Below are 22,414 nucleotides of genomic sequence, written 5' to 3'. Positions count from 1 at the left end.
GGGTGTGTACGGTTCCCATGGACGGTTGCTCTTGGTTACCGGACGCTCGGACACACGCAGACATGACGCACGCGCGCTCTGACGTTTTCTCCGCCACGAAAGACACGCTTTTCTCTAAAAACACGGGCTCCACGAAGACGCACGCGCTGGTGAGTTCAACCGCATTAAACCGCGACGAGACACGTGACAATGACGTGTTTGTCCCATTGAATCCACTTGATCCACCGATGTCTCTGGGACACGCTCCTCCCACTGAGACACGCTCCTCCCACACCAAACCGTACGTGGTTGTGAGCCTCATTTATCACTCATGTTCTCAATCTGAGACTTTTGGGCCGTTTTACAGAGTAAAGGCCATTTTCTGTCTTAAAACATGTCAATGAAATCTATTTAAGTTAAACTTGAAATAGTTTAAATGTAAATGACAGAAGTTCAGTGTTCATGCATTAAAATAACCAATAAGATTTATTCATATTTATCTGTGTTTTTTATTTAGTTTTTTGCCGTGTCTTTTGTGATTTGTAACAATTTAGTTTTAACCTGAAAATAATCAGAACCATAAATAAAGATATAATAAAGCCCAGTATTAGAGGTGCAAACTGTCCCTCACTGTCCCTCACTGTCCCTCACTGTCCCTCACTGTCCCTCACTGTCCCTCAGACTCTGGACTGGGTCTACGGCCGGACGCCCTCGCTCCCCGTCCTCGCTCTGCAGGACAACGACCAGCAGGTGGCGCTCTACGCCGCAGAGAATGTGGCCGTCATCTACAACCACACGTCCAACTCCCAGCACATCCTGCAGGTGAGACACATGTCCCAGCACGTCCTGCAGGTGAGACACATGTCCCAGCACGTCCTGCAGGTGAGACACATGTCCCAGCACGTCCTGCAGGTGAGACACATGTCCCAGCACGTCCTGCAGGTGAGACACATGTCCCAGCACGTCCTGCAGGTGAGACACATGTCCCAGCACGTCCTGCAGGTGAGACACATGTCCCAGCACGTCCTGCAGGAGACACATGTCCCAGCACGTCCTGCAGGTGAGACACATGTCCCACATGTCCCAGCACGTCCTGCAAGTGAGACATGTCCCAGCACATCCTGCAGGTGAGAAGGACACTTGTCTCAGAGTCCTCTGTCCTTAGCTCCTCCATCTGCAGGAAAAACTACAAAACTTCTTTAGGAAAAAGGAGGAGTTCTTCAGGAGGAGAACCAGTTCTTCAGGACCAGTTCAGCTGTTGCCATAGTGACCTGAGCTCTTTGGTTTGTTTCAGGGCCACAGTCAGAACCTGTGCTCTCTGTGTGTGAGTGACGACCGACGCTGGATCGCCACAGCCGACCCGAGCCCCATGATCCTCGTGTGGGACTCTTACTCTGGGTAAGACTCTGGGGGACCTTGGGGGGACCTTGGGGGGCTCTGGGGGCTCTCCTCACTAAAGCATGAACCTTCTTGCCCTGGTCTGTGGCCCTCAGGATCCCGGTGTGCAGTCTGTTCCACGGACACTCCACACACGGCTTCACTCACATGACCTTCTCCAGAGACACAAAGCTCCTGGTGACGCTCGGAGCCAGAGACGTCCAGGTGAGGCCCAGTCCTGCTTTAGCCCTGGTTTAGTCCTTGTTTAGTCCTGGTTTAGTCCTGGTTTAGTCCTTGTTTAGTCCTGGTTTAGTCCTGGTTTAGTCCTGCTTTAGTCCTGGTTTAGTCCTTGTTTAGTCCTGGTTTAGTCCTGGTTTAGTCCTGCTTTAGTCCTGGTTTAGTCCTGCTTTAGTCCTGCTTTAGTCCTTGTTTAGTCCTGGTTTAGTCCTGCTTTAGTCCTGCTTTAGTCCTGGTTTAGTCCTTGTTTAGTCCTGCTTTAGTCCTGCTTTAGTCCTGATTTAGTCCTGGTTTAGTCCTGGTTTAGTCCTGCTTTAGTCCTGCTTTAGTCCTGGTTTAGTCCTTGTTTAGTCCTGGTTTAGACCTGGTTTAGTCCTGGTTTAGTCCTTGTTTAGTCCTGGTTTAGTCCTGGTTTAGTCCTGGTTTAGTCCTGCTTTAGTCCTGGTTTAGTCCTGGTTTAGTCCTGGTTTAGTCCTGCTTTAGTCCTGGTTTAGTCCTTGTTTAGTCCTGGTTTAGTCCTGGTTTAGTCCTGCTTTAGTCCTGGTTTAGTCCTGCTTTAGTCCTGCTTTAGTCCTGCTTTAGTCCTGGTTTAGTCCTGGTTTAGTCCTGCTTTAGTCCTGGTTTAGTCCTGCTTTAGTCCTGGTTTAGTCCTGGTTTAGTCCTGCTTTAGTCCTGGTTTAGTCCTGGTTTAGTCCTGGTTTAGTCCTGGTTTAGTCCTGCTTTAGTCCTGGTTTAGTCCTGGTTTAGTCCTGGTTTAGTCCTGCTTTAGTCCTGGTTTAGACCTGGTTTAGTCCTGGTTTAGTCCTTGTTTAGTCCTGGTTTAGTCCTGGTTTAGTCCTGCTTTAGTCCTGGTTTAGTCCTGGTTTAGTCCTGGTTTAGTCCTGCTTTAGTCCTGGTTTAGTCCTTGTTTAGTCCTGGTTTAGTCCTGGTTTAGTCCTGCTTTAGTCCTGGTTTAGTCCTGCTTTAGTCCTGCTTTAGTCCTGGTTTAGTCCTGGTTTAGTCCTGCTTTAGTCCTGGTTTAGTCCTGCTTTAGTCCTGGTCAGTAAAGTGGGCGTGTCTTGCAGCACGTGTGCGTCTGGGATTGGACGGTGAACACGGAGACGCCGCTCTTCTGCTCTGACCTCAACCCAAACCACGGCGTTCAGGTCGGGTCATGTGACTTTCATCTGCTTCAGTGGAAATAAAATATGGATAAATGAATTGTTTTTCTTTCATATGAATTTCCTGAACACGTTGCACCTCTGCGTTTCTAAAGCTCTCACTGACGTTTGTGTTTCAGAAGAACCTGGTGTTTAACTCCAGCAGCTCTGAACTCCTGAGCTGCAGCCGCACCCACGTCCTGCTGCACACGCTGGTCAGTGCAGCGCCATCCTGTGTGTCCGGGCGCGTCCGGGCGCGTCCGGGCGCGACCGGGCGCGACCGGGCGTGACCGGGCGTGACCGGGCGCGTCCGGGCGTGACCGGGCGTGACCGGGCGCGTCCGGGCGCGACCGGGCGTGTCCGGTTCATGTCCGGACACACCCGCGGGCGTGTCCTGTCTTAACCTGGTCTGTCTCTGTGTCTCAGGAGCAGAAGAGTCTGTCGTGTTTCGCGCTGAGGCTCAGAAAGGTGCGTTTCATTTATTCGACTGAAGCACGTTTTTATTTGACTCATAAAAACTTGTCCATGTCTTCTCCGTGTTTCGCCTGTGTCCTCCTGTCCTCCAGGGCGGCGCTGTAGACTCATGTGTCCTCCTGCAGACTCATGTGTCCTCCTGCAGACTCATGTGTCCTCTTGCAGACTCATGTGTCCTCTTGCAGACTCATGTGTCCTCCTGTAGACTCATGTGTCCTCCTGTAGACTCATGTGTCCTCTTGCAGACTCATGTGTCCTCCTGCAGACTCATGTGTCCTCCTGTAGACTCATGTGTCCTCTTGCAGACTCATGTGTCCTCCTGTAGACTCATGTGTCCTCCTGCAGACTCATGTGTCCTCCTGCAGACTCATGTGTCCTCTTGCAGACTCATGTGTCCTCCTGTAGACTCATGTGTCCTCCTGTAGACTCATGTGTCCTCCTGTAGACTCATGTGTCCTCCTGTAGACTCATGTGTCCTCTTGCAGACTCATGTGTCCGCCTGTAGACTCATGTGTCCTCCTGCAGACTCATGTGTCCTACTGCAGAATCATGTGTCCTCCTGTCCTCCAGGGCGGCGCTGCAGACCCTGGCCTCCCCGGGGCGTGCCACAGCATGTGCACAGCAGATGGCGCTCTGGTGCAGGCCGTGTTTAACTGGAGACAGCCGCAGGTGCTGGTGGCGACAGCAGGGGGCAGTGTGGTGGTGTGGGACCGCAGCCAGGGCGTGTCCCAGCGCATCACGCCCGACAAAGTCACTCTGATCCACCTGCAGGAGGCGCCCTTCACCGTCCTGACCAGCACCGACAGGTACACGCCCTTCACCGTCCTGACCAGCACCGACAGGTACACCGACAGGTACACTGACAGGTACACGCCCTTCACCGTCCTGACCGGCACCGACAGGTACACGCCCTTCACCGTCTTGACCAGCACCGACAGGTACACCGACAGGTACACTGACAGGTACACGCCCTTCACCGTCCTGACCGGCACCGACAGGTACACGCCCTTCACCGTCCTGACCAGCACCGACAGGTACACTGACAGGTACACGCCCTTCACCGTCCTGACCAGCACCGACAGGTACACTGACAGGTACACGCCCTTCACCGTCCTGACCAGCACCGACAGGTACACTGACAGGTACACGCCCTTCATGTCCTGACCAGCACCGACAGGTACACTGACAGGTACACGCCCTTCATGTCCTGACCAGCACCGACAGGTACACCGACAGGTACACGCCCTTCACCGTCCTGACCAGCACTGACAGGTACACTGACAGGTACACGCCCTTCACCGTCCTGACCAGCACCGACAGGTACACTGACAGGTACACGCCCTTCATGTCCTGACCAGCACCGACAGGTACACTGACAGGTACACGCCCTTCATGTCCTGACCAGCACCGACAGGTACACCGACAGGTACACGCCCTTCACCGTCCTGACCAGCACCGACAGGTACACGCCCTTCACCGTCCTGACCAGCACCGACAGGTACACTGACAGGTACACGCCCTTCACCGTCCTGACCAGCACCGACAGGTACACTGACAGGTACACGCCCTTCACCGTCCTGACCAGCACCGACAGGTACACTGACAGGTACACGCCCTTCACCGTCCTGACCAGCACCGACAGGTACACTGACAGGTACACGCCCTTCATGTCCTGACCAGCACCGACAGGTACACCGACAGGTACACGCCCTTCACCGTCCTGACCAGCACCGACAGGTACACTGACAGGTACACGCCCTTCCCCCGAGCTCCAGCAGGTGTCCCACACGTCCTGGAGACAGAAGACGGACGAGGATGTTTGTTATTTTGGGTTCAAGTGTGTGATGGACCTGCAGAGGTCAGGAGGTCAAGAGGTCAAGCGGTCATGTGTTCTCTTGTCCTCCAGGTGCTTGGTGACCGGAGACGCTGAGGGACAGGTCAAGTTCTTGGACCACGACTTAAAGCTCTTGGCTCTGTTCTCGGAGCTGCAGCTGGAGCCAATCACGTCCATCTCGTTCCCGCCCGAGTCCACGGCCGGGTTCCTGATGGGGGGCCCCAAGAAGGAGGAGAACAAGATGTTCATCAGGTCTGTGCCAGGACCGGGACCGGGACCTGGACCGGGACCAGGACCAGGACCAGGACCTGGACCGGGACCAGGACTGTGCTAATCCTTAAATCCTTAAAATGTGGAATTAAATAACTGCAATTACAGTTATTGTGGGGTTATTGTGGGGTTATTGTGGGGTTATTGTGGGGTTATTGTGGGGTTATTGCGGGGTTATTGTGGGGTTACTGTGGGGTTATTGTGGGGTTATTGTGGGGTTACTGTGGGGTTATTGTGGGGTTACTGTGGGGTTACTGTGGGGTTACTGTGGGGTTATTGTGGGGTTACTGTGGGGTTACTGTGGGGTTACTGTGGGGTTATTGTGGGGTTATTGCGGGGTTATTGTGGGGTTATTGTGGGGTTACTGTGGGGTTACTGTGGGGTTACTGTGGGGTTATTGTGGGGTTATTGTGGGGTTACTGTGGGGTTACTGTGGGGTTATTGTGGGGTTACTGTGGGGTTACTGTGGGGTTACTGTGGGGTTATTGTGGGGTTACTGTGGGGTTATTGTGGGGTTATTGCGGGGTTATTGTGGGGTTATTGTGGGGTTATTGTGGGGTTACTGTGGGGTTACTGTGGGGTTATTGTGGGGTTACTGTGGGGTTACTGTGGGGTTACTGTGGGGTTACTGTGGGGTTATTGTGGGGTTACTGTGGGGTTATTGTGGGGTTATTGCGGGGTTATTGTGGGGTTACTGTGGGGTTATTGCGGGGTTATTGTGGGGTTATTGTGGGGTTACTGTGGGGTTATTGTGGGGTTACTGTGGGGTTATTGTGGGGTTACTGTGGGGTTACTGTGGGGTTACTGTGGGGTTATTGTGGGGTTACTGTGGGGTTACTGTGGGGTTACTGTGGGGTTATTGTGGGGTTATTGCGGGGTTATTGTGGGGTTATTGTGGGGTTACTGTGGGGTTATTGTGGGGTTACTGTGGGGTTATTGTGGGGTTACTGTGGGGTTACTGTGGGGTTACTGTGGGGTTATTGTGGGGTTATTGTGGGGTTACTGTGGGGTTACTGTGGGGTTACTGTGGGGTTATTGTGGGGTTACTGTGGGGTTACTGTGGGGTTATTGTGGGGTTATTGTGGGGTTATTGTGGGGTTATTGTGGGGTTACTGTGGGGTTACTGTGGGGTTATTGTGGGGTTACTGTGGGGTTACTGTGGGGTTACTGTGGGGTTACTGTGGGGTTACTGTGGGGTTATTGTGGGGTTATTGCGGGGTTATTGTGGGGTTATTGTGGGGTTACTGTGGGGTTATTGTGGGGTTATTGTGGGGTTACTGTGGGGTTACTGTGGGGTTATTGTGGGGTTATTGTGGGGTTATTGTGGGGTTATTGTGGGGTTATTGTGGGGTTACTGTGGGGTTACTGTGGGGTTACTGTGGGGTTATTGTGGGGTTATTGTGGGGTTACTGTGGGGTTACTGTGGGGTTATTGTGGGGTTACTGTGGGGTTACTGTGGGGTTACTGTGGGGTTATTGTGGGGTTATTGTGGGGTTACTGTGGGGTTACTGTGGGGTTATTGTGGGGTTATTGTGGGGTTATTGTGGGGTTATTGTGGGGTTACTGTGGGGTTACTGTGGGGTTATTGTGGGGTTATTGTGGGGTTACTGTGGGGTTATTGTGGGGTTACTGTGGGGTTACTGTGGGGTTATTGTGGGGTTATTGTGGGGTTACTGTGGGGTTATTGTGGGGTTATTGTGGGGGTCCCAGCCTGAACCCCTGAACGTCTCTAAACGTGCTCTCTTCTCTCGTTTGCAGGAACTTCATGGTGACGAGCTCGGGTTCCTCGGTGCTTCACGTGACCTCGGAGTCGGAGGAGGCTCAGACGCTCCTGGAGGAGGAGCCAGAGCCCATCCGGGCCCTGTGCTGCCACCCCACACGCCCCCTGCTGGTGACGGGGAACAACTGCACGCTCAAGCTCCGGGACACCAGCAGCAGACGCACCGTGAGACAGAGGCAGTTCAGTCCCGAGGACACCATCAGCTGTGTCACCTACGACTGCACAGGTCAGACGAGGACGGGTCAGACGAGGACGAGGACGGGTCAGACGAGGACGGGTCAGACGAGGACGGGTCAGACGAGGACGGGTCAGACGAGGACGGGTCAGACGAGGACGGGTCAGACAAGGACAGGTCAGATGTCAGACGAGGACGGGTCAGGCGAAGTCAGACGAGGACGGGTCAGGCGAAGTCAGACGAGGACGGGTCAGACGAGGACGGGTCAGACGAGGACGGGTCAGACAAGGACAGGTCAGATGTCAGACGAGGACGGGTCAGGCGAAGTCAGACGAGGACGGGTCAGACGAGGACGGGTCAGACGAGGACAGGTCAGATGTCAGACGAGGACGGGTCAGGCGAAGTCAGACGAGGACGGGTCAGACGAGGACGGGTCAGACGAGGACGGGTCAGACGAGGACAGGTCAGATGTCAGACGAGGACGGGTCAGGCGAAGTCAGACGAGGACGGGTCAGACGAGGACGGGTCAGACGAGGACGGGTCAGACAAGGACAGGTCAGATGTCAGACGAGGACGGGTCAGGCGAAGTCAGACGAGGACGGGTCAGACGAGGACGGGTCAAGCGAGGACAGGTCAGACGAGGACGGGTCAGACGAAGTCAGACGAGGACGGGTCAGACGAGGACAGGTCTGCAGATGCTGAAGGACACAGGTCTTTATGTGTGTTTGATGGATGTCTCCTCAGGCTCGCTCCTGGCTCTGGGCTTCTGCTCCGGCTCCGTCCACCTCCTGGACTCCAGCTCTCTGCAGAGTGACCCTGAGCAGGGCTTCACGTTCAGTACAGACTCTATACGACTGCTCAGCTTCTCACACGACGCTCAGTTCCTCGCTGCTGCCGTAAGTCTGAGGTTAACATGTTACAGCCACGATTCTCTTTGGACGCTTCAGTCCTGAAGTGTCTCAGTCTGTCCGGTTCTGGCTCCCAAAGCATCTGGCTCTTGGGCTCCAGGAGGGGGAGGAGCCTCCACAGCGCAGCCAGATGATTGGACGAGAGAAAACACAGACTCAGGCCAAAACAAGAGGCAAAAAGAAACACAAAAGAATCATTTGTCTCAAACTCTGACTTGATCTCGAGCTAAAGCTCCGTGTTTCCCCTGATGCTAACGACCGTGTGGAGCCTTAGCAACACAGAGCTAGCAAAGCACGATAGCAACACAGAGCTAGCAAAGCACGTTAGCAACACAAAGCTTGCAAAGCACGATAGCAACACAAAGCTAACAAAGCACGTTAGCAGCGCAAAGCTAGCAAAGCACATTAGCATCCCAAAGCTAGCAAAGCACGTTAGCAACACAAAGCTAGCAAAGCACGTTAGCAACACAAAGCTAGCAAAGCACGTTAGCAGCGCAAAGCTAGCAAAGCACGTTAGCAGCGCAAAGCTAGCAAAGCACGTTAGCATCACAAAGCTAGCAAAGCACGTTAGCAACACAAAGCTAGCAAAGCACGTTAGCAACACAAAGCTAGCAAAGCACGTTAGCATCCCAAAGCTAGCAAAGCACGTTAGCAACACAAAGCTACCAAAGCGCGTTAGCAACACAAAGCTAGCAAAGCACGTTAGCAACACAAAGCTAGCAAAGCACGTTAGCAGCGCAAAGCTAGCAAAGCTAGTAAAGCACGTTAGCAACACAAAGCTAGCAAAGCACGTTAGCAACACAAAGCTAGCAAAGCACGTTAGCAACACAAAGCTAGCAAAGCGCGTTAGCAACACAAAGCTAGCAAAGCACGTTAGCAACACAAAGCTAGCAAAGCGCGTTAGCAACACAAAGCTAGCAAAGCACGTTAGCAACACAAAGCTAGCAAAGCACGTTAGCAACAGCTGTTTCCTGTTTATGGCACTCGCTTTGTCCAGAGCCACAATCTGATATTTCCAGGTCATAAAGCGTCTGACGTTAGCATTAGCATTAGCATGACATAAAGAGAGGTTCAAACGCGGCATAGAGGCTTTGAGAGAAGTGTATGGTCCTGGTCCTGGTCCTGGTCCTGGTCCTGGTCCTGGCTCTGGTTCTGGTCCTGGTCCTGGTCCCGGTCCCGGTCCCGGTCCTGGTCCAGTCCTGGTCTGGTGTCTTTCAGGACAGTGGCCTGGTGGTGTCTGTGCTGCGTCGTGTCTCTGAGCTCCAGTGGGAGACTTTAGGGCGACATCGCTCTCACTTCAGCCCAATCCAGAGCCTCATGTTCGGGCTCCAGCTGGACTCAGCTCAGCCCCGGCTGCTCTCGCTGGGACAGGACCGCCGACTGGTGAGGGCTGACCTCTGTGACTTCTGTGACCTCTACTTCTGTGACCCCTGTGACCTCTGTGACCTCTGTGATCCCTGTGACCTCTGTGATCCCTGTGACCCCTGTGACCTCTGTGACCTCTGTGATCCCTGTGACTTCTGTGACCCCTGTGACCTCTGTGAACTCTGTGATCCCTGTGATCCCTGTGACCTCTGTGACCTCTGTGACCCCTGTGACATCTGTGACCCCTGTGACCTCTGTGAACTCTGTGATCCCTGTGAACTCTGTGATCCCTGTGACCTCTGTGATCCCTGTGACCTCTGTGACCTCTGTGACCTCTGTGATCCCTGTGACTTCTGTGACCCCTGTGACCTCTGTGAACTCTGTGACCTCTGTGATCCCTGTGACTTCTGTGACCCCTGTGACCCCTGTGACCTCTGTGATCCCTGTGACCTCTGTGATCCCTGTGACCCCTGTGACCTCTGTGACCTCTGTGATCCCTGTGACTTCTGTGACCCCTGTGACCTCTGTGAACTCTGTGATCCCTGTGACCTCTGTGACCCCTGTGACCTCTGTGAACTCTGTGATCCCTGTGAACTCTGTGATCCCTGTGACCTCTGTGATCCCTGTGACCTCTGTGACCTCTGTGACCTCTGTGATCCCTGTGACTTCTGTGACCCCTGTGACCTCTGTGACCTCTGTGATCCCTGTGACCCCTGTGACCTCTGTGATCCCTGTGACCCCTGTGACCCCTGTGACCTCTGTGACCTCTGTGATCCCTGTGACCTCTGTGATCCCTGTGACTTCTGTGACCCCTGTGACCTCTGTGACCTCTGTGATCCCTGTGACTTCTGTGACCCCTGTGACCTCTGTGAACTCTGTGACCTCTGTGATCCCTGTGACTTCTGTGACCCCTGTGACCCCTGTGACCTCTGTGATCCCTGTGACCTCTGTGATCCCTGTGACCCCTGTGACCTCTGTGACCTCTGTGATCCCTGTGACTTCTGTGACCCCTGTGACCTCTGTGAACTCTGTGATCCCTGTGACCTCTGTGACCTCTGTGACCCCTGTGACATCTGTGACCCCTGTGACCTCTGTGAACTCTGTGATCCCTGTGAACTCTGTGATCCCTGTGACCTCTGTGATCCCTGTGACCTCTGTGACCTCTGTGACCTCTGTGATCCCTGTGACTTCTGTGACCCCTGTGACCTCTGTGAACTCTGTGATCCCTGTGACCTCTGTGATCCCTGTGACCCCTGTGACCCCTGTGACCTCTGTGATCCCTGTGACCCCTGTGACCCCTGTGACCCCTGTGACCTCTGTGATCCCTGTGACCTGTTTCAGACCCTGTTTCAGACCCCATTGTCTGTCCTCAGGTGGAGTACGACCTGGAGAACAGCTCAGGACTCGGTCTGTCCATCGTCTCGTCACAGCGTGTGGAGCAGAGGGCGGTGCCTCTGTGCATGACCTGGTATCCTCCGCTCAGCACTGAACAGTTCCTCCTGCTCTGCTCCGACCAGTACAAGCTCCGCCTGCTCAACAGCACCACTCACATGTGCAGGTCCTGACACAGTTTCACATGTGCAGGTCCTGACACAGTTTCACATGTGCAGGTCCTGACACAGTTTCACATGTGCAGGTCCTGACACAGTTTCACATGTGCAGGTCCTGACACAGTTTCACATGTGCAGGTCATGACACAGTTTCACATGTGCAGGTCATGACACAGTTTCACATGTGCAGGTCCTGACACAGTTTCACATGTGCAGGTCCTGACACAGTTTCACATGTGCAGGTCATGACACAGGGGCCCACCACCCGCAGGAGGATCTCTAAGGATCCGGTGAAGCAGTGCTTCACCAACAGCGTTTACGGTGCAGGTGGAGACCTGCTGACCTCTGACCTCTGACCTCTGACCTCGACTGGGGATGTGGTCGGACGGTGGAAGGACTTTGAGGACGTCCTTAATCCCTCAGTCACGTCTTCTGAAGAGGAAGCAGAGACTGAGGACTCAGAGGCCGACTCGTCCATCACCCAAGCTGAAGTCACTGAGGTTGTTGGCTCCTCAGTGGCTCCTCAGTGGCTGCTCAGTGGCTCCTCAGTGGCTCCTCAGTGGCTCCTCGGTGGCTCCTCGGTGGCTCCTCAGTGGCTCCTCAGTGGCTCCTCAGCGGCTCCTCAGTGGCTCCTCAGTGGCTCCTCAGCGGCTCCTCAGCGGCTCCTCAGTGGCTCCTCAGTGGCTCCTCAGTGGCTCCTCAGTGGCTCCTCAGCGGCTCCTCAGTGGCTCCTCAGTGGCTCCTCAGTGGCTCCTCAGCGGCTCCTCAGTGGCTCCTCAGTGGCTCCTCAGTGGCTCCTCAGCGGCTCCTCAGTGGCTCCTCAGTGGGATGAGATCCTGAGGACCTAAAGTCTCTGGATGTTGTAGGACTGTCTCTGACACGTCTCTGTAACAGGGCGTGGCGGTCGGGGACAGTGTCTCTGGACTGGCAGACCGGGGTGGTGGTCCCTCTGTTCAAGAAGGGGGACCAGAGGGTGTGTCCCACCGACAGAGGACCACACTCCTCAGTCTCCCATAAGGTCTATTCCAGGTCCTGGAGGAGAATCTGACCCATAGAACCTCAGGTTCAGGAGGAGCAGGTTTAGGTCCTGGTGGTGCAACACTGGAACAGCTCTAGACGCTCCACCAGGGGGCGCCAGGGCTCATGGGTCACATGTGCTTTGTGGATCTGGAGAAGGCTTTGGACCGTGTCCCTCGGAGTGTCCTTTGTCCCGCTCATGTCCCGCTCATGTCCCGCTCATGTCCCGCTCATGTCCCGGTCATGTCCCGCTCATGTCCCGCACATGTCCCGCTCGTGTCCCGCTCGTGTCCCGCACATGTCCCGCTCATGTCCCGCTCATGTCCCGCTCATGTCCAGCTTATGTCCCGCACATGTCCCGCTCGTGTCCCGCTCATGTCCCGGTCATGTCCCGGTCATGTCCCGGTCATGTCCCGCTCATGTCCCGCTCATGTCCCGCTCATGTCCCGGTCATGTCCCGCTCATGTCCCGCTCATGTCCCGCTCATGTCCCGGTCATGTCCCGCTCATGTCCCGGTCATGTCCCGCTCATGTCCCGCTCATGTCCCGCTCATGTCCCGGTCATGTCCCGCTCATGTCCCGCTCATGTCCCGCACATGTCCCGCTCATGTCCCGCTCATGTCCCGCTCATGTCCCGGTCATGTCCCGCTCATGTCCCGCACATGTCCCGCTCATGTCCCGCTCATGTCCCGGTCATGTCCCGCTCATGTCCCGCACATGTCCCGCTCGTGTCCCGCTCGTGTCCCGCACATGTCCCGCTCATGTCCCGCTCATGTCCAGCTTATGTCCCGCACATGTCCCGCTCGTGTCCCGCTCATGTCCCGGTCATGTCCCGGTCATGTCCCGCTCATGTCCCGCTCATGTCCCGCTCATGTCCCGCTCATGTCCCGCACATGTCCCGGTCATGTCCCGCTCATGTCCCGGTCATGTCCCGCTCATGTCCCGCTCATGTCCCGCTCATGTCCCGGTCATGTCCCGCTCATGTCCCGGTCATGTCCCGCTCATGTCCCGCACATGTCCCGCTCATGTCCCGCTCATGTCCCGCTCGTGTCCCGCACATGTCCCGCTCATGTCCCGCTCATGTCCTGCACATGTCCCGCTCATGTCCCGCTCATGTCCCGCACATGTCCCGCACATGTCCCGCTCATGTCCCGCTCATGTCCCGCACATGTCCCGCTCATGTCCCGCACATGTCCCGCTCATGTCCCGCACATGTCCCGCACATGTCCCGCTCATGTCCCGCACATGTCCCGCACATGTCCCGCTCATGTCCCGCACATGTCCCGCTCATGTCCCGCACATGTCCCGCACATGTCCCGCTCATGTCCCGCACATGTCCCGCTCATGTCCCGCACATGTCCCGCTCATGTCCCGCTCATGTCCCGCTCATGTCCCGCTCATGTCCCGGTCATGTCCCGCTCATGTCCCGGTCATGTCCCGCTCATGTCCCGCACATGTCCCGCTCATGTCCCGCTCATGTCCCGCTCGTGTCCCGCACATGTCCCGCTCATGTCCCGCTCATGTCCTGCACATGTCCCGCTCATGTCCCGCTCATGTCCCGCACATGTCCCGCACATGTCCCGCTCATGTCCCGCTCATGTCCCGCACATGTCCCGCTCATGTCCCGCACATGTCCCGCTCATGTCCCGCACATGTCCCGCACATGTCCCGCTCATGTCCCGCACATGTCCCGCTCATGTCCCGCACATGTCCCGCACATGTCCCGCTCATGTCCCGCACATGTCCCGCTCATGTCCCGCACATGTCCCGCACATGTCCCGCTCATGTCCCGCACATGTCCCGCTCATGTCCCGCACATGTCCCGCTCATGTCCCGCTCATGTCCCGCTGAGAACGTCATGTGTGGTTTTTAGCACAAACATTATTTAAGGAGAAGTAGAAATAATGCTGAAGATGTGAACTTTGTATTTGCTTCAGAAAAGTCGTCCTGGGCCCGACGTACGGCTCGCCCCTGCAGCAGGTGCTGGTCCTGCCAAAGAGCAGCCAGGATCAGAGCCCCAACTACTACATGGCCTTCATCACTCAGGACATGGTACTACTACTACTACTACTACTACTAGTACTAGTACTAGTACTAGTACTAGTACTAGTACTAGTACTAGTACTACTTCTACTAGTTTTTTTAATAGAGTCCTGGTTTAGCCCGGTTTAGCCCAGTTTAGCCCGGTTTAGCCCAGTTTAGCCCAGTTTAGCCCGGTTTAGCCCTGCTCTCTGTGTTCCAGGTGGGTCTGCAGCTGCTCCCGGCTGATGGAAACCCCTTTAAGTCGCAGGCCCTGGTGTGTCACCCGTGCGGAGCGTCCTTTCTGAGCGCCTCCTTCGATGGCGGCCATGTTGTGTCTGCAGGAGGAGCCGGCTTCACCGCCATGAGCTGGGGCGTGTCCACAGAGTACGTCTGGCGTCCAGACAGGGAGGGGCGTGGTCCAGGGGGTCAGGGTCCCATGGAGACGATAGTAGCTTCTATAATGTTACGCACTGGGGCTTTAAGTACCTGGACTCTCCTTCAGTGTGGTGTGCCTCAGGGCAGTGTCATCACCCCAACACTGTTTATCTACATATGACTGACCTGGAAGTCTCATTTACATCATTGTTCTGACGCTAATGTCCAATGCATGTCCAGTGCTTTTGTGGCGTCCCGCTCAGTGCATGTCCAGTGCTTTTGTGGCGTCCCGCTCAGTGCATGTCCAGTGCTTTTGTGACGTCCCGCTCAGTGCATGTCCAGTGCTTTTGTGGCGTCCCGCTCAGTGCATGTCCAGTGCTTTTGTGGCGTCCCGCTCAGTGCATGTCCAGTGCTTTTGTGGCGTCCCGCTCAGTGCATGTCCAGTGCTTTTGTGGCGTCCCGCTCAGTGCATGTCCAGTGCTTTTGTGGCGTCCCGCTCAGTGCATGTCCGGTGCTTTTGTGGCGTCCCGCTCAGTGCATGTCCAGTGCTTTTGTGGCGTCCCGCTCAGTGCATGTCCAGTGCTTTTGTGGCGTCCCGCTCAGTGCATGTCCAGTGCTTTTGTGGCGTCCCGCTCAGTGCATGTCCAGTGCTTTTGTGGCGTCCCGCTCAGTGCATGTCCAGTGCTTTTGTGGCGTCCCGCTCAGTGCATGTCCAGTGCTTTTGTGGCGTCCCGCTCAGTGCATGTCCAGTGCTTTTGTGGCGTCCCGCTCAGTGCATGTCCAGTGCTTTTGTGGCGTCCCGCTCAGTGCATGTCCAGTGCTTTTGTGGCGTCCCGCTCAGTGCATGTCCAGTGCTTTTGTGGCGTCCCGCTCAGTGCATGTCCAGTGCTTTTGTGGCGTCCCGCTCAGTGCATGTCCAGTGCTTTTGTGGCGTCCCGCTCAGTGCATGTCCAGTGCTTTTGTGGCGTCCCGCTCAGTGCATGTCCAGTGCTTTTGTGGCGTCCCGCTCAGTGCATGTCCAGTGCTTTTGTGGCGTCCCGCTCAGTGCATGTCCAGTGCTTTTGTGGCGTCCCGCTCAGTGCATGTCCAGTGTTTTTGTGGCGTCCCGCTCAGTGCATGTCCAGTGCTTTTGTGACGTCCCGCTCAGTGCATGTCCAGTGCTTTTGTGACGTCCCGCTCAGTGCATGTCCAGTGCTTTTGTGACGTCCCGCTCAGTGCATGTCCAGTGCTTTTGTGGCGTCCCGCTCAGTGCATGTCCAGTGCTTTTGTGGCGTCCCGCTCAGTGCATGTCCAGTGCTTTTGTGGCGTCCCGCTCAGTGCATGTCCAGTGCTTTTGTGACGTCCCGCTCAGTGCATGTCCAGTGTTTTTGTGACGTCCCGCTCAGTGCATGTCCAGTGCTTTTGTGACGTCCCGCTCAGTGCATGTCCAGTGCTTTTGTGGCGTCCCGCTCAGTGCATGTCCAGTGCTTTTGTGACGTCCCGCTCAGTGCATGTCCAGTGCTTTTGTGGCGTCCCGCTCAGTGCATGTCCAGTGCTTTTGTGGCGTCCCGCTCAGTGCATGTCCAGTGCTTTTGTGACGTCCCGCTCAGTGCATGTCCAGTGCTTTTGTGGCGTCCCGCTCAGTGCATGTCCAGTGCTTTTGTGGCGTCCCGCTCAGTGCATGTCCAGTGCTTTTGTGGCGTCCCGCTCAGTGCATGTCCAGTGCTTTTGTGGCGTCCCGCTCAGTGCATGTCCAGTGCTTTTGTGGCGTCCCGCTCAGTGCATGTCCAGTGCTTTTGTGACGTCCCGCTCAGTGCATGTCCAGTGCTTTTGTGGCGTCCCGCTCAGTGCATGTCCAGTGCTTTTGTGGCGTCCCGCTCAGTGCATGTCCAGTGCTTTTGTGGCGTCCCGCTCGGTGCATGTCCAGTGCTTTTGTGGCGTCCCGCTCAGTGCATGTCCAGTGCTTTTGTGGCGTCCCGCTCAGTGCATGTCCAGTGCTTTTGTGGCGTCCCGCTCAGTGCATGTCCAGTGCTTTTGTGGCGTCCCGCTCAGTGCATGTCCAGTGCTTTTGTGACGTCCCGCTCAGTGCATGTCCAGTGCTTTTGTGGCGTCCCGCTCAGTGCATGTCCAGTGCTTTTGTGGCGTCCCGCTCAGTGCATGTCCAGTGCTTTTGTGACGTCCCGCTCAGTGCATGTCCAGTGCTTTTGTGGCGTCCCGCTCAGTGCATGTCCAGTGCTTTTGTGGCGTCCCGCTCAGTGCATGTCCAGTGCTTTTGTGACGTCCCGCTCAGTGCATGTCCAGTGCTTTTGTGGCGTCCCGCTCAGTGCATGTCCAGTGCTTTTGTGGCGTCCCGCTCAGTGCATGTCCAGTGCTTTTGTGGCGTCCCGCTCAGTGCATGTCCAGTGCTTTTGTGGCGTCCCGCTCAGTGCATGTCCAGTGCTTTTGTGGCGTCCCGCTCAGTGCATGTCCAGTGCTTTTGTGGCGTCCCGCTCAGTGCATGTCCAGTGCTTTTGTGGCGTCCCGCTCAGTGCATGTCCAGTGCTTTTGTGGCATCCCGCTCAGTGCATGTCCAGTGCTTTTGTGACGTCCCGCTCAGTGCATGTCCAGTGCTTTTGTGGCGTCCCGCTCAGTGCATGTCCAGTGCTTTTGTGGCGTCCCGCTCAGTGCATGTCCAGTGCTTTTGTGGCGTCCCGCTCAGTGCATGTCCAGTGCTTTTGTGGCGTCCCGCTCAGTGCATGTCCAGTGCTTTTGTGGCGTCCCGCTCAGTGCATGTCCAGTGCTTTTGTGACGTCCCGCTCAGTGCATGTCCAGTGCTTTTGTGGCGTCCCGCTCAGTGCATGTCCAGTGCTTTTGTGACGTCCCGCTCAGTGCATGTCCAGTGCTTTTGTGGCGTCCCGCTCAGTGCATGTCCAGTGCTTTTGTGGCGTCCCGCTCAGTGCATGTCCAGTGCTTTTGTGGCGTCCCGCTCAGTGCATGTCCAGTGCTTTTGTGGCGTCCCGCTCAGTGCATGTCCAGTGCTTTTGTGGCGTCCCGCTCAGTGCATGACCAGTGCTTTTGTGGCGTCCCGCTCAGTGCATGTCCAGTGCTTTTGTGGCGTCCCGCTCAGTGCATGTCCAGTGCTTTTGTGGCGTCCCGCTCAGTGCATGTCCAGTGCTTTTGTGGCGTCCCGCTCAGTGCATGACCAGTGCTTTTGTGGCGTCCCGCTCAGTGCATGACCAGTGCTTTTGTGGCGTCCCGCTCAGTGCATGTCCAGTGCTTTTGTGGCGTCCCGCTCAGTGCATGTCCAGTGCTTTTGTGGCGTCCCGCTCAGTGCATGTCCAGTGCTTTTGTGGCGTCCCGCTCAGTGGTGCTTGTTGTTCTGCAGAGCTCTGGAGGCGGCGGCGGCGCTCGGGGGCCCGGACATGGAGCCCTTCTACACTCTTCTGGACGGAGGACGAGACGGACACTTCTTCAGGGTCAGAGATGCTCCTCTGGGTCTGGGAATAAACTGAGGACGTTTGTGGGACATTTGAGACGGTTTAACGCTCGAGTGTCGGGTCTGGGCTGTGATTGGTCGTTCGAGGCGATGGGCGGGGCCATAACTGACGTTCTGAAGCAGATTCTCATCTAAAACTCTTAAAACTATTTATGTCAGTTATTCTCTTCAGTCTCAGGTTTCACTTTATTTAGTTCAGATGTGTTTAAAAAGTCTGTAGAACACTGACCCGTGTTTGACCCGTGTTTGACCCGTGTTTGACCCGTGTTTGACCCGTGTTTGACCCGTGTTTGACCCGTGTTTGACCCGTGTTTGACCCTTGTTTGACCCGTGTTTGACCCGTGTTTGACCCTTGTTTGACCCGTGTTTGACCCGTGTTTGACCCGTGTTTGACCCGTGTTTGACCCGTGTTTGACCCGTGTTTGACCCTTGTTTGACACGTGTTTGACCCGTGTTTGACACGTGTTTGACCCGTGTTTGACCCGTGTTTGACCCGTGTTTGACCCTTGTTTGACCCGTGTTTGACCCGTGTTTGACCCGTGTTTGACCCTTGTTTGACCCGTGTTTGACCCGTGTTTGACCCGTGTTTGACCCTTGTTTGACCCGTGTTTGACCCGTGTTTGACCCGTGTTTGACCCTTGTTTGACCCGTGTTTGACCCATGTTTGACCCGTGTTTGACCCGTGTTTGACCCTTGTTTGACACGTGTTTGACCCGTGTTTGACTCGTGTTTGACCCTTGTTTGACCCTTGTTTGACCCTTGTTTGACTCGTGTTTGACCCGTGTTTGACCCGTGTTTGACCCTTGTTTGACCCGTGTTTGACCCAGTGTTTGACCCGTGTTTGACCCAGTGTTTGACCCGTGTTTGACCCGTGTTTGACCCGTGTTTGACCCTTGTTTGACCCTTGTTTGACCCGTGTTTGACCCGTGTTTGACCCGTGTTTGACCCGTGTTTGACCCGTGTTTGACCCGTGTTTGACCCGTGTTTGACCCGTGTTTGACCCTTGTTTGACCCGTGTTTGACCCATGTTTGACCCGTGTTTGACCCTTGTTTGACCCTTGTTTGACACGTGTTTGACCCGTGTTTGACTCGTGTTTGACCCTTGTTTGACCCTTGTTTGACTCGTGTTTGACCCGTGTTTGACCCGTGTTTGACCCTTGTTTGACCCGTGTTTGACCCAGTGTTTGACCCGTGTTTGACCCAGTGTTTGACCCGTGTTTGACCCGTGTTTGACCCGTGTTTGACCCTTGTTTGACCCGTGTTTGACCCGTGTTTGACCCGTGTTTGACCCTTGTTTGACCCGTGTTTGACCCGTGTTTGACCCGTGTTTGACCCGTGTTTGACCCGTGTTTGACCCGTGTTTGACCCTTGTTTGACCCGTGTTTGACCCGTGTTTGACCCGTGTTTGACTCGTGTTTGACCCTTGTTTGACCCTTGTTTGACCCTTGTTTGACTCGTGTTTGACCCGTGTTTGACCCGTGTTTGACCCTTGTTTGACCCGTGTTTGACCCAGTGTTTGACCCGTGTTTGACCCAGTGTTTGACCCGTGTTTGACCCGTGTTTGACCCGTGTTTGACCCTTGTTTGACCCGTGTTTGACCCAGTGTTTGACCCGTGTTTGACCCAGTGTTTGACCCGTGTTTGACCCGTGTTTGACCCGTGTTTGACCCAGTGTTTGACCCGTGTTTGACCCAGTGTTTGACCCGTGTTTGACCCGTGTTTGACCCTTGTTTGACCCTTGTTTGACCCGTGTTTGACCCAGTGTTTGACCCGTGTTTGACCCTTGTTTGACCCGTGTTTTACCCTTGTTTGACCCGTGTTTGACCCTTGTTTGACCCGTGTTTGACCCAGTGTTTGACCCGTGTTTGACCCTTGTTTGACCCGTGTTTTACCCTTGTTTGACCCGTGTTTGACCCGTGTTTGACCCAGTGTTTGACCCGTGTTTGACCCGTGTTTGACCCGTGCAGGAGATGGAGGACGTCTTCTACTACATCCAGGTGCGACAGCAGGGCACAGACTCAGACCAGACGAGGCAGGTCTGCACCACGATCCCCCTGAACCAGGTCTCAGCCATGATGAGGGCCGTGGGCTTCTTCCCCTCAGAGCAGGAGGTACTGAGACACCTCCTGGTCCTGGTCCTGGTCCTGGTCCTGGTCCTGGTCCTGGTCCTGGTCCTGGTCCTGGTCCTGGTCCCGGTCCCGGTCCCGGTCCCGGTCCTGGTCCCGGTCCCGGTCCTGCTCCTGGTCCCGGTCCTGGTCCTTCTTTAGTCCTTGACCCTGACCCTGCGTCTCAGATCGAGGAGCTGCAGAACGAGGTGAGGTTCAGCAGATATGCAGAGACGGGACGATACGTGACGGAGCTGGACCTGGAGGACTTCATAAAGCTCTACGTGAACCACAGGCCTGTGTTTGGACTGAGGGAGGAGCTGGAGCAGAGCTTCAGCCGTCTCCAAGGCAACCAGCAGAACATGCAGAGAAGTGACCTGCTGCAGCTGCTCCAGAGCCACGGTCAGACGCTGCAGGAGGAGCGACTTTAGACCTGGTTTTGTCCTGGTTTAGTCCTGGTTTAGTCCTGGTTTAGACCTGGTTTAGTCCTGGTTTAGACCTGGTTTAGTCCTGGTTTAGTCCTGGTTTAGTCCTGGTTTAGACCTGGTTTAGACCTGCTTTAGTCCTGGTTTAGACCTGGTTTAGTCCTGGTTTAGTCCTGGTTTATTCCTGGTTTAGACCTGGTTTAGACCTGCTTTAGTCCTGGTTTAGACCTGGTTTAGACCTGGTTTAGTCCTGGTTTAGACCTGGTTTAGTCCTGGTTTATTCCTGGTTTAGACCTGGTTTAGACCTGCTTTAGTCCTGGTTTAGACCTGGTTTAGTGCTGGTTTAGTCCTGGTTTAGACCTGGTTTAGTTCTGGTTTAGTCCTGGTTTATTCCTGGTTTAGTCCTGGTTTAGTCCTGGTTTATTCCTGGTTTAGACCTGGTTTAGACCTGCTTTAGTCCTGGTTTAGACCTGGTTTAGTGCTGGTTTAGTCCTGGTTTAGACCTGGTTTAGACCTGGTTTAGTCCTGGTTTAGACCTGGTTTAGTCCTGGTTTAGACCTGGTTTAGTCCTGGTTTAGTCCTGGTTTAGTCCTGGTTTAGACCTGGTTTAGACCTGCTTTAGACCTGGTTTAGTCCTGGTTTAGTCCTGGTTTATTCCTGGTTTAGACCTGGTTTAGTCCTGGTTTAGTCCTGGTTTAGTCCTGGTTTAGTCCTGGTTTAGTCCTGGTTTAGTCCTGGTTTAGACCTGGTTTAGTCCTGGTTTAGAACTGGTTTAGTCCTGGTTTAGACCTGGTTTAGTCCTGGTTTAGAACTGGTTTAGTCCTGGTTTAGTCCTGGTTTAGACCTGGTTTAGTCCTGGTTTAGAACTGGTTTAGTCCTGGTTTAGTCCTGGTTTAGTCCTGGTTTAGACCTGGTTTAGTCCTGGTTTAGAACTGGTTTAGTCCTGGTTTAGTCCTGGTTTAGACCTGGTTTAGTCCTGGTTTAGTCCTGGTTTATTCCTGGTTTAGTCCTGGTTTAGACCTGCTTTAGTCCTGGTTTAGACCTGGTTTAGTTCTGGTTTAGTCCTGGTTTATTCCTGGTTTAGTCCTGGTTTAGACCTGGTTTAGACCTGGTTTAGTCCAGTTGAAGTAGAAAGTACTTGAACTGCTGGTGTGTGTTTCAGGCGAGGCCATGACGGAGGACGAGGTTCTGCAGAGCTTCTCTTCTCTCCTGGACCTGAGCGAGGAGACAGACTCGTCCAGAGCCACAAGTGAGAGCACCACACGAGCCGCTCAGTCCTGCACGAGCCGCTCAGTCCTGCACGAGCTGCTCAGTCCTGCACGAGCCGCTCAGTCCTGCACGAGCCGCTCAGTCCTGCACCAGAACACCACAAACTCACGAGCTTCATGTTGATTTCCTCTTTTTGTGTTTTGTCCTGCAGAAAGTTCCATTCCATCTGAAATGTCTCTGGAAACTTTATCTCAAATCCTGGGCTTTCCTCCAGCGTCCGCCCAGACCCCAGAACCATGAAGAACCTGGACCCAAACCCCAGAACCATGAAGAACCTGGACCCAAACCCCAGAACCATGAAGAACCTGGACCCAAACCCCAGAACCATGAAGAACCTGGACCCAAACCCCAGAACCATGAAGAACCTGGACCCAAACCCCAGAACCATGAAGAACCTGGACCCAAACCCCAGAACCATGAAGAACCTGGACCCAAACCCCAGAACCATGAAGAACCTGGACCCAAACCCCAGAACCATGAAGAACCTGGACCCAAACCCCAGAACCATGAAGAACCTAGACCCAAGCCCCAGAACCATGAAGAACCTGGACCCAAACCCCAGAACCATGAAGAACCTAGACCCAAGCCCCAGAACCATGAAGAACCTGGACCCAAACCCCAGAACCATGAAGAACCTGGACCCAAACCCCAGAACCATGAA

At 54.9% G+C, this 22,414-nt stretch overlaps 2 protein-coding genes across 2 annotated transcripts in view; both read left to right on the top strand.

Moving 5' to 3' along the window:
* The window catches only part of p2rx7 (purinergic receptor P2X, ligand-gated ion channel, 7), a 134,752-nt gene that overhangs the window by 26,686 nt on the left and 85,652 nt on the right, over window positions 1-22,414 (top strand). The window lies entirely within an intron of this gene.
* Window positions 62-22,027, top strand: cfap251 (cilia and flagella associated protein 251). Its single transcript, XM_072433979.1, has 20 exons — window positions 62-149; window positions 661-801; window positions 1,274-1,377; window positions 1,473-1,581; window positions 2,658-2,738; window positions 2,873-2,947; window positions 3,159-3,200; window positions 3,777-4,012; window positions 5,113-5,292; window positions 7,069-7,316; window positions 8,010-8,161; window positions 9,392-9,556; window positions 10,912-11,096; window positions 14,042-14,156; window positions 14,347-14,510; window positions 17,845-17,935; window positions 19,922-20,065; window positions 20,248-20,461; window positions 21,647-21,733; window positions 21,905-22,027. Exons 1-20 carry the CDS (start codon window positions 63-65, stop codon window positions 21,991-21,993), a joined length of 2,709 nt encoding a protein of 902 aa, XP_072290080.1. The 5' UTR covers window position 62; the 3' UTR covers window positions 21,994-22,027.

This window comes from Eucyclogobius newberryi, unplaced genomic scaffold, assembly GCF_026437365.1.
Source record: "Eucyclogobius newberryi isolate DKJ021-1_F unplaced genomic scaffold, fEucNew1.0.hap1 SCAF_6, whole genome shotgun sequence".
NCBI lineage: Eukaryota > Metazoa > Chordata > Actinopteri > Gobiiformes > Gobiidae > Eucyclogobius > Eucyclogobius newberryi.
This window is presented reverse-complemented; position numbering and strand designations above follow the sequence as displayed.

Bases quoted from the DNA above. Each gene is read 5' to 3' on its own strand.
- cfap251 (XM_072433979.1), top strand. From the start codon at position 63: ATGACGCACGCGCGCTCTGACGTTTTCTCCGCCACGAAAGACACGCTT. The intron at 7,317-8,009 runs GTCAGACGAGGA...ATGTCTCCTCAG, and splicing joins TGTCACCTACGACTGCACAG to GCTCGCTCCTGGCTCTGGGC. The intron at 20,462-21,646 runs GTCAGACGCTGC...TGTGTGTTTCAG, and splicing joins GCAGCTGCTCCAGAGCCACG to GCGAGGCCATGACGGAGGAC.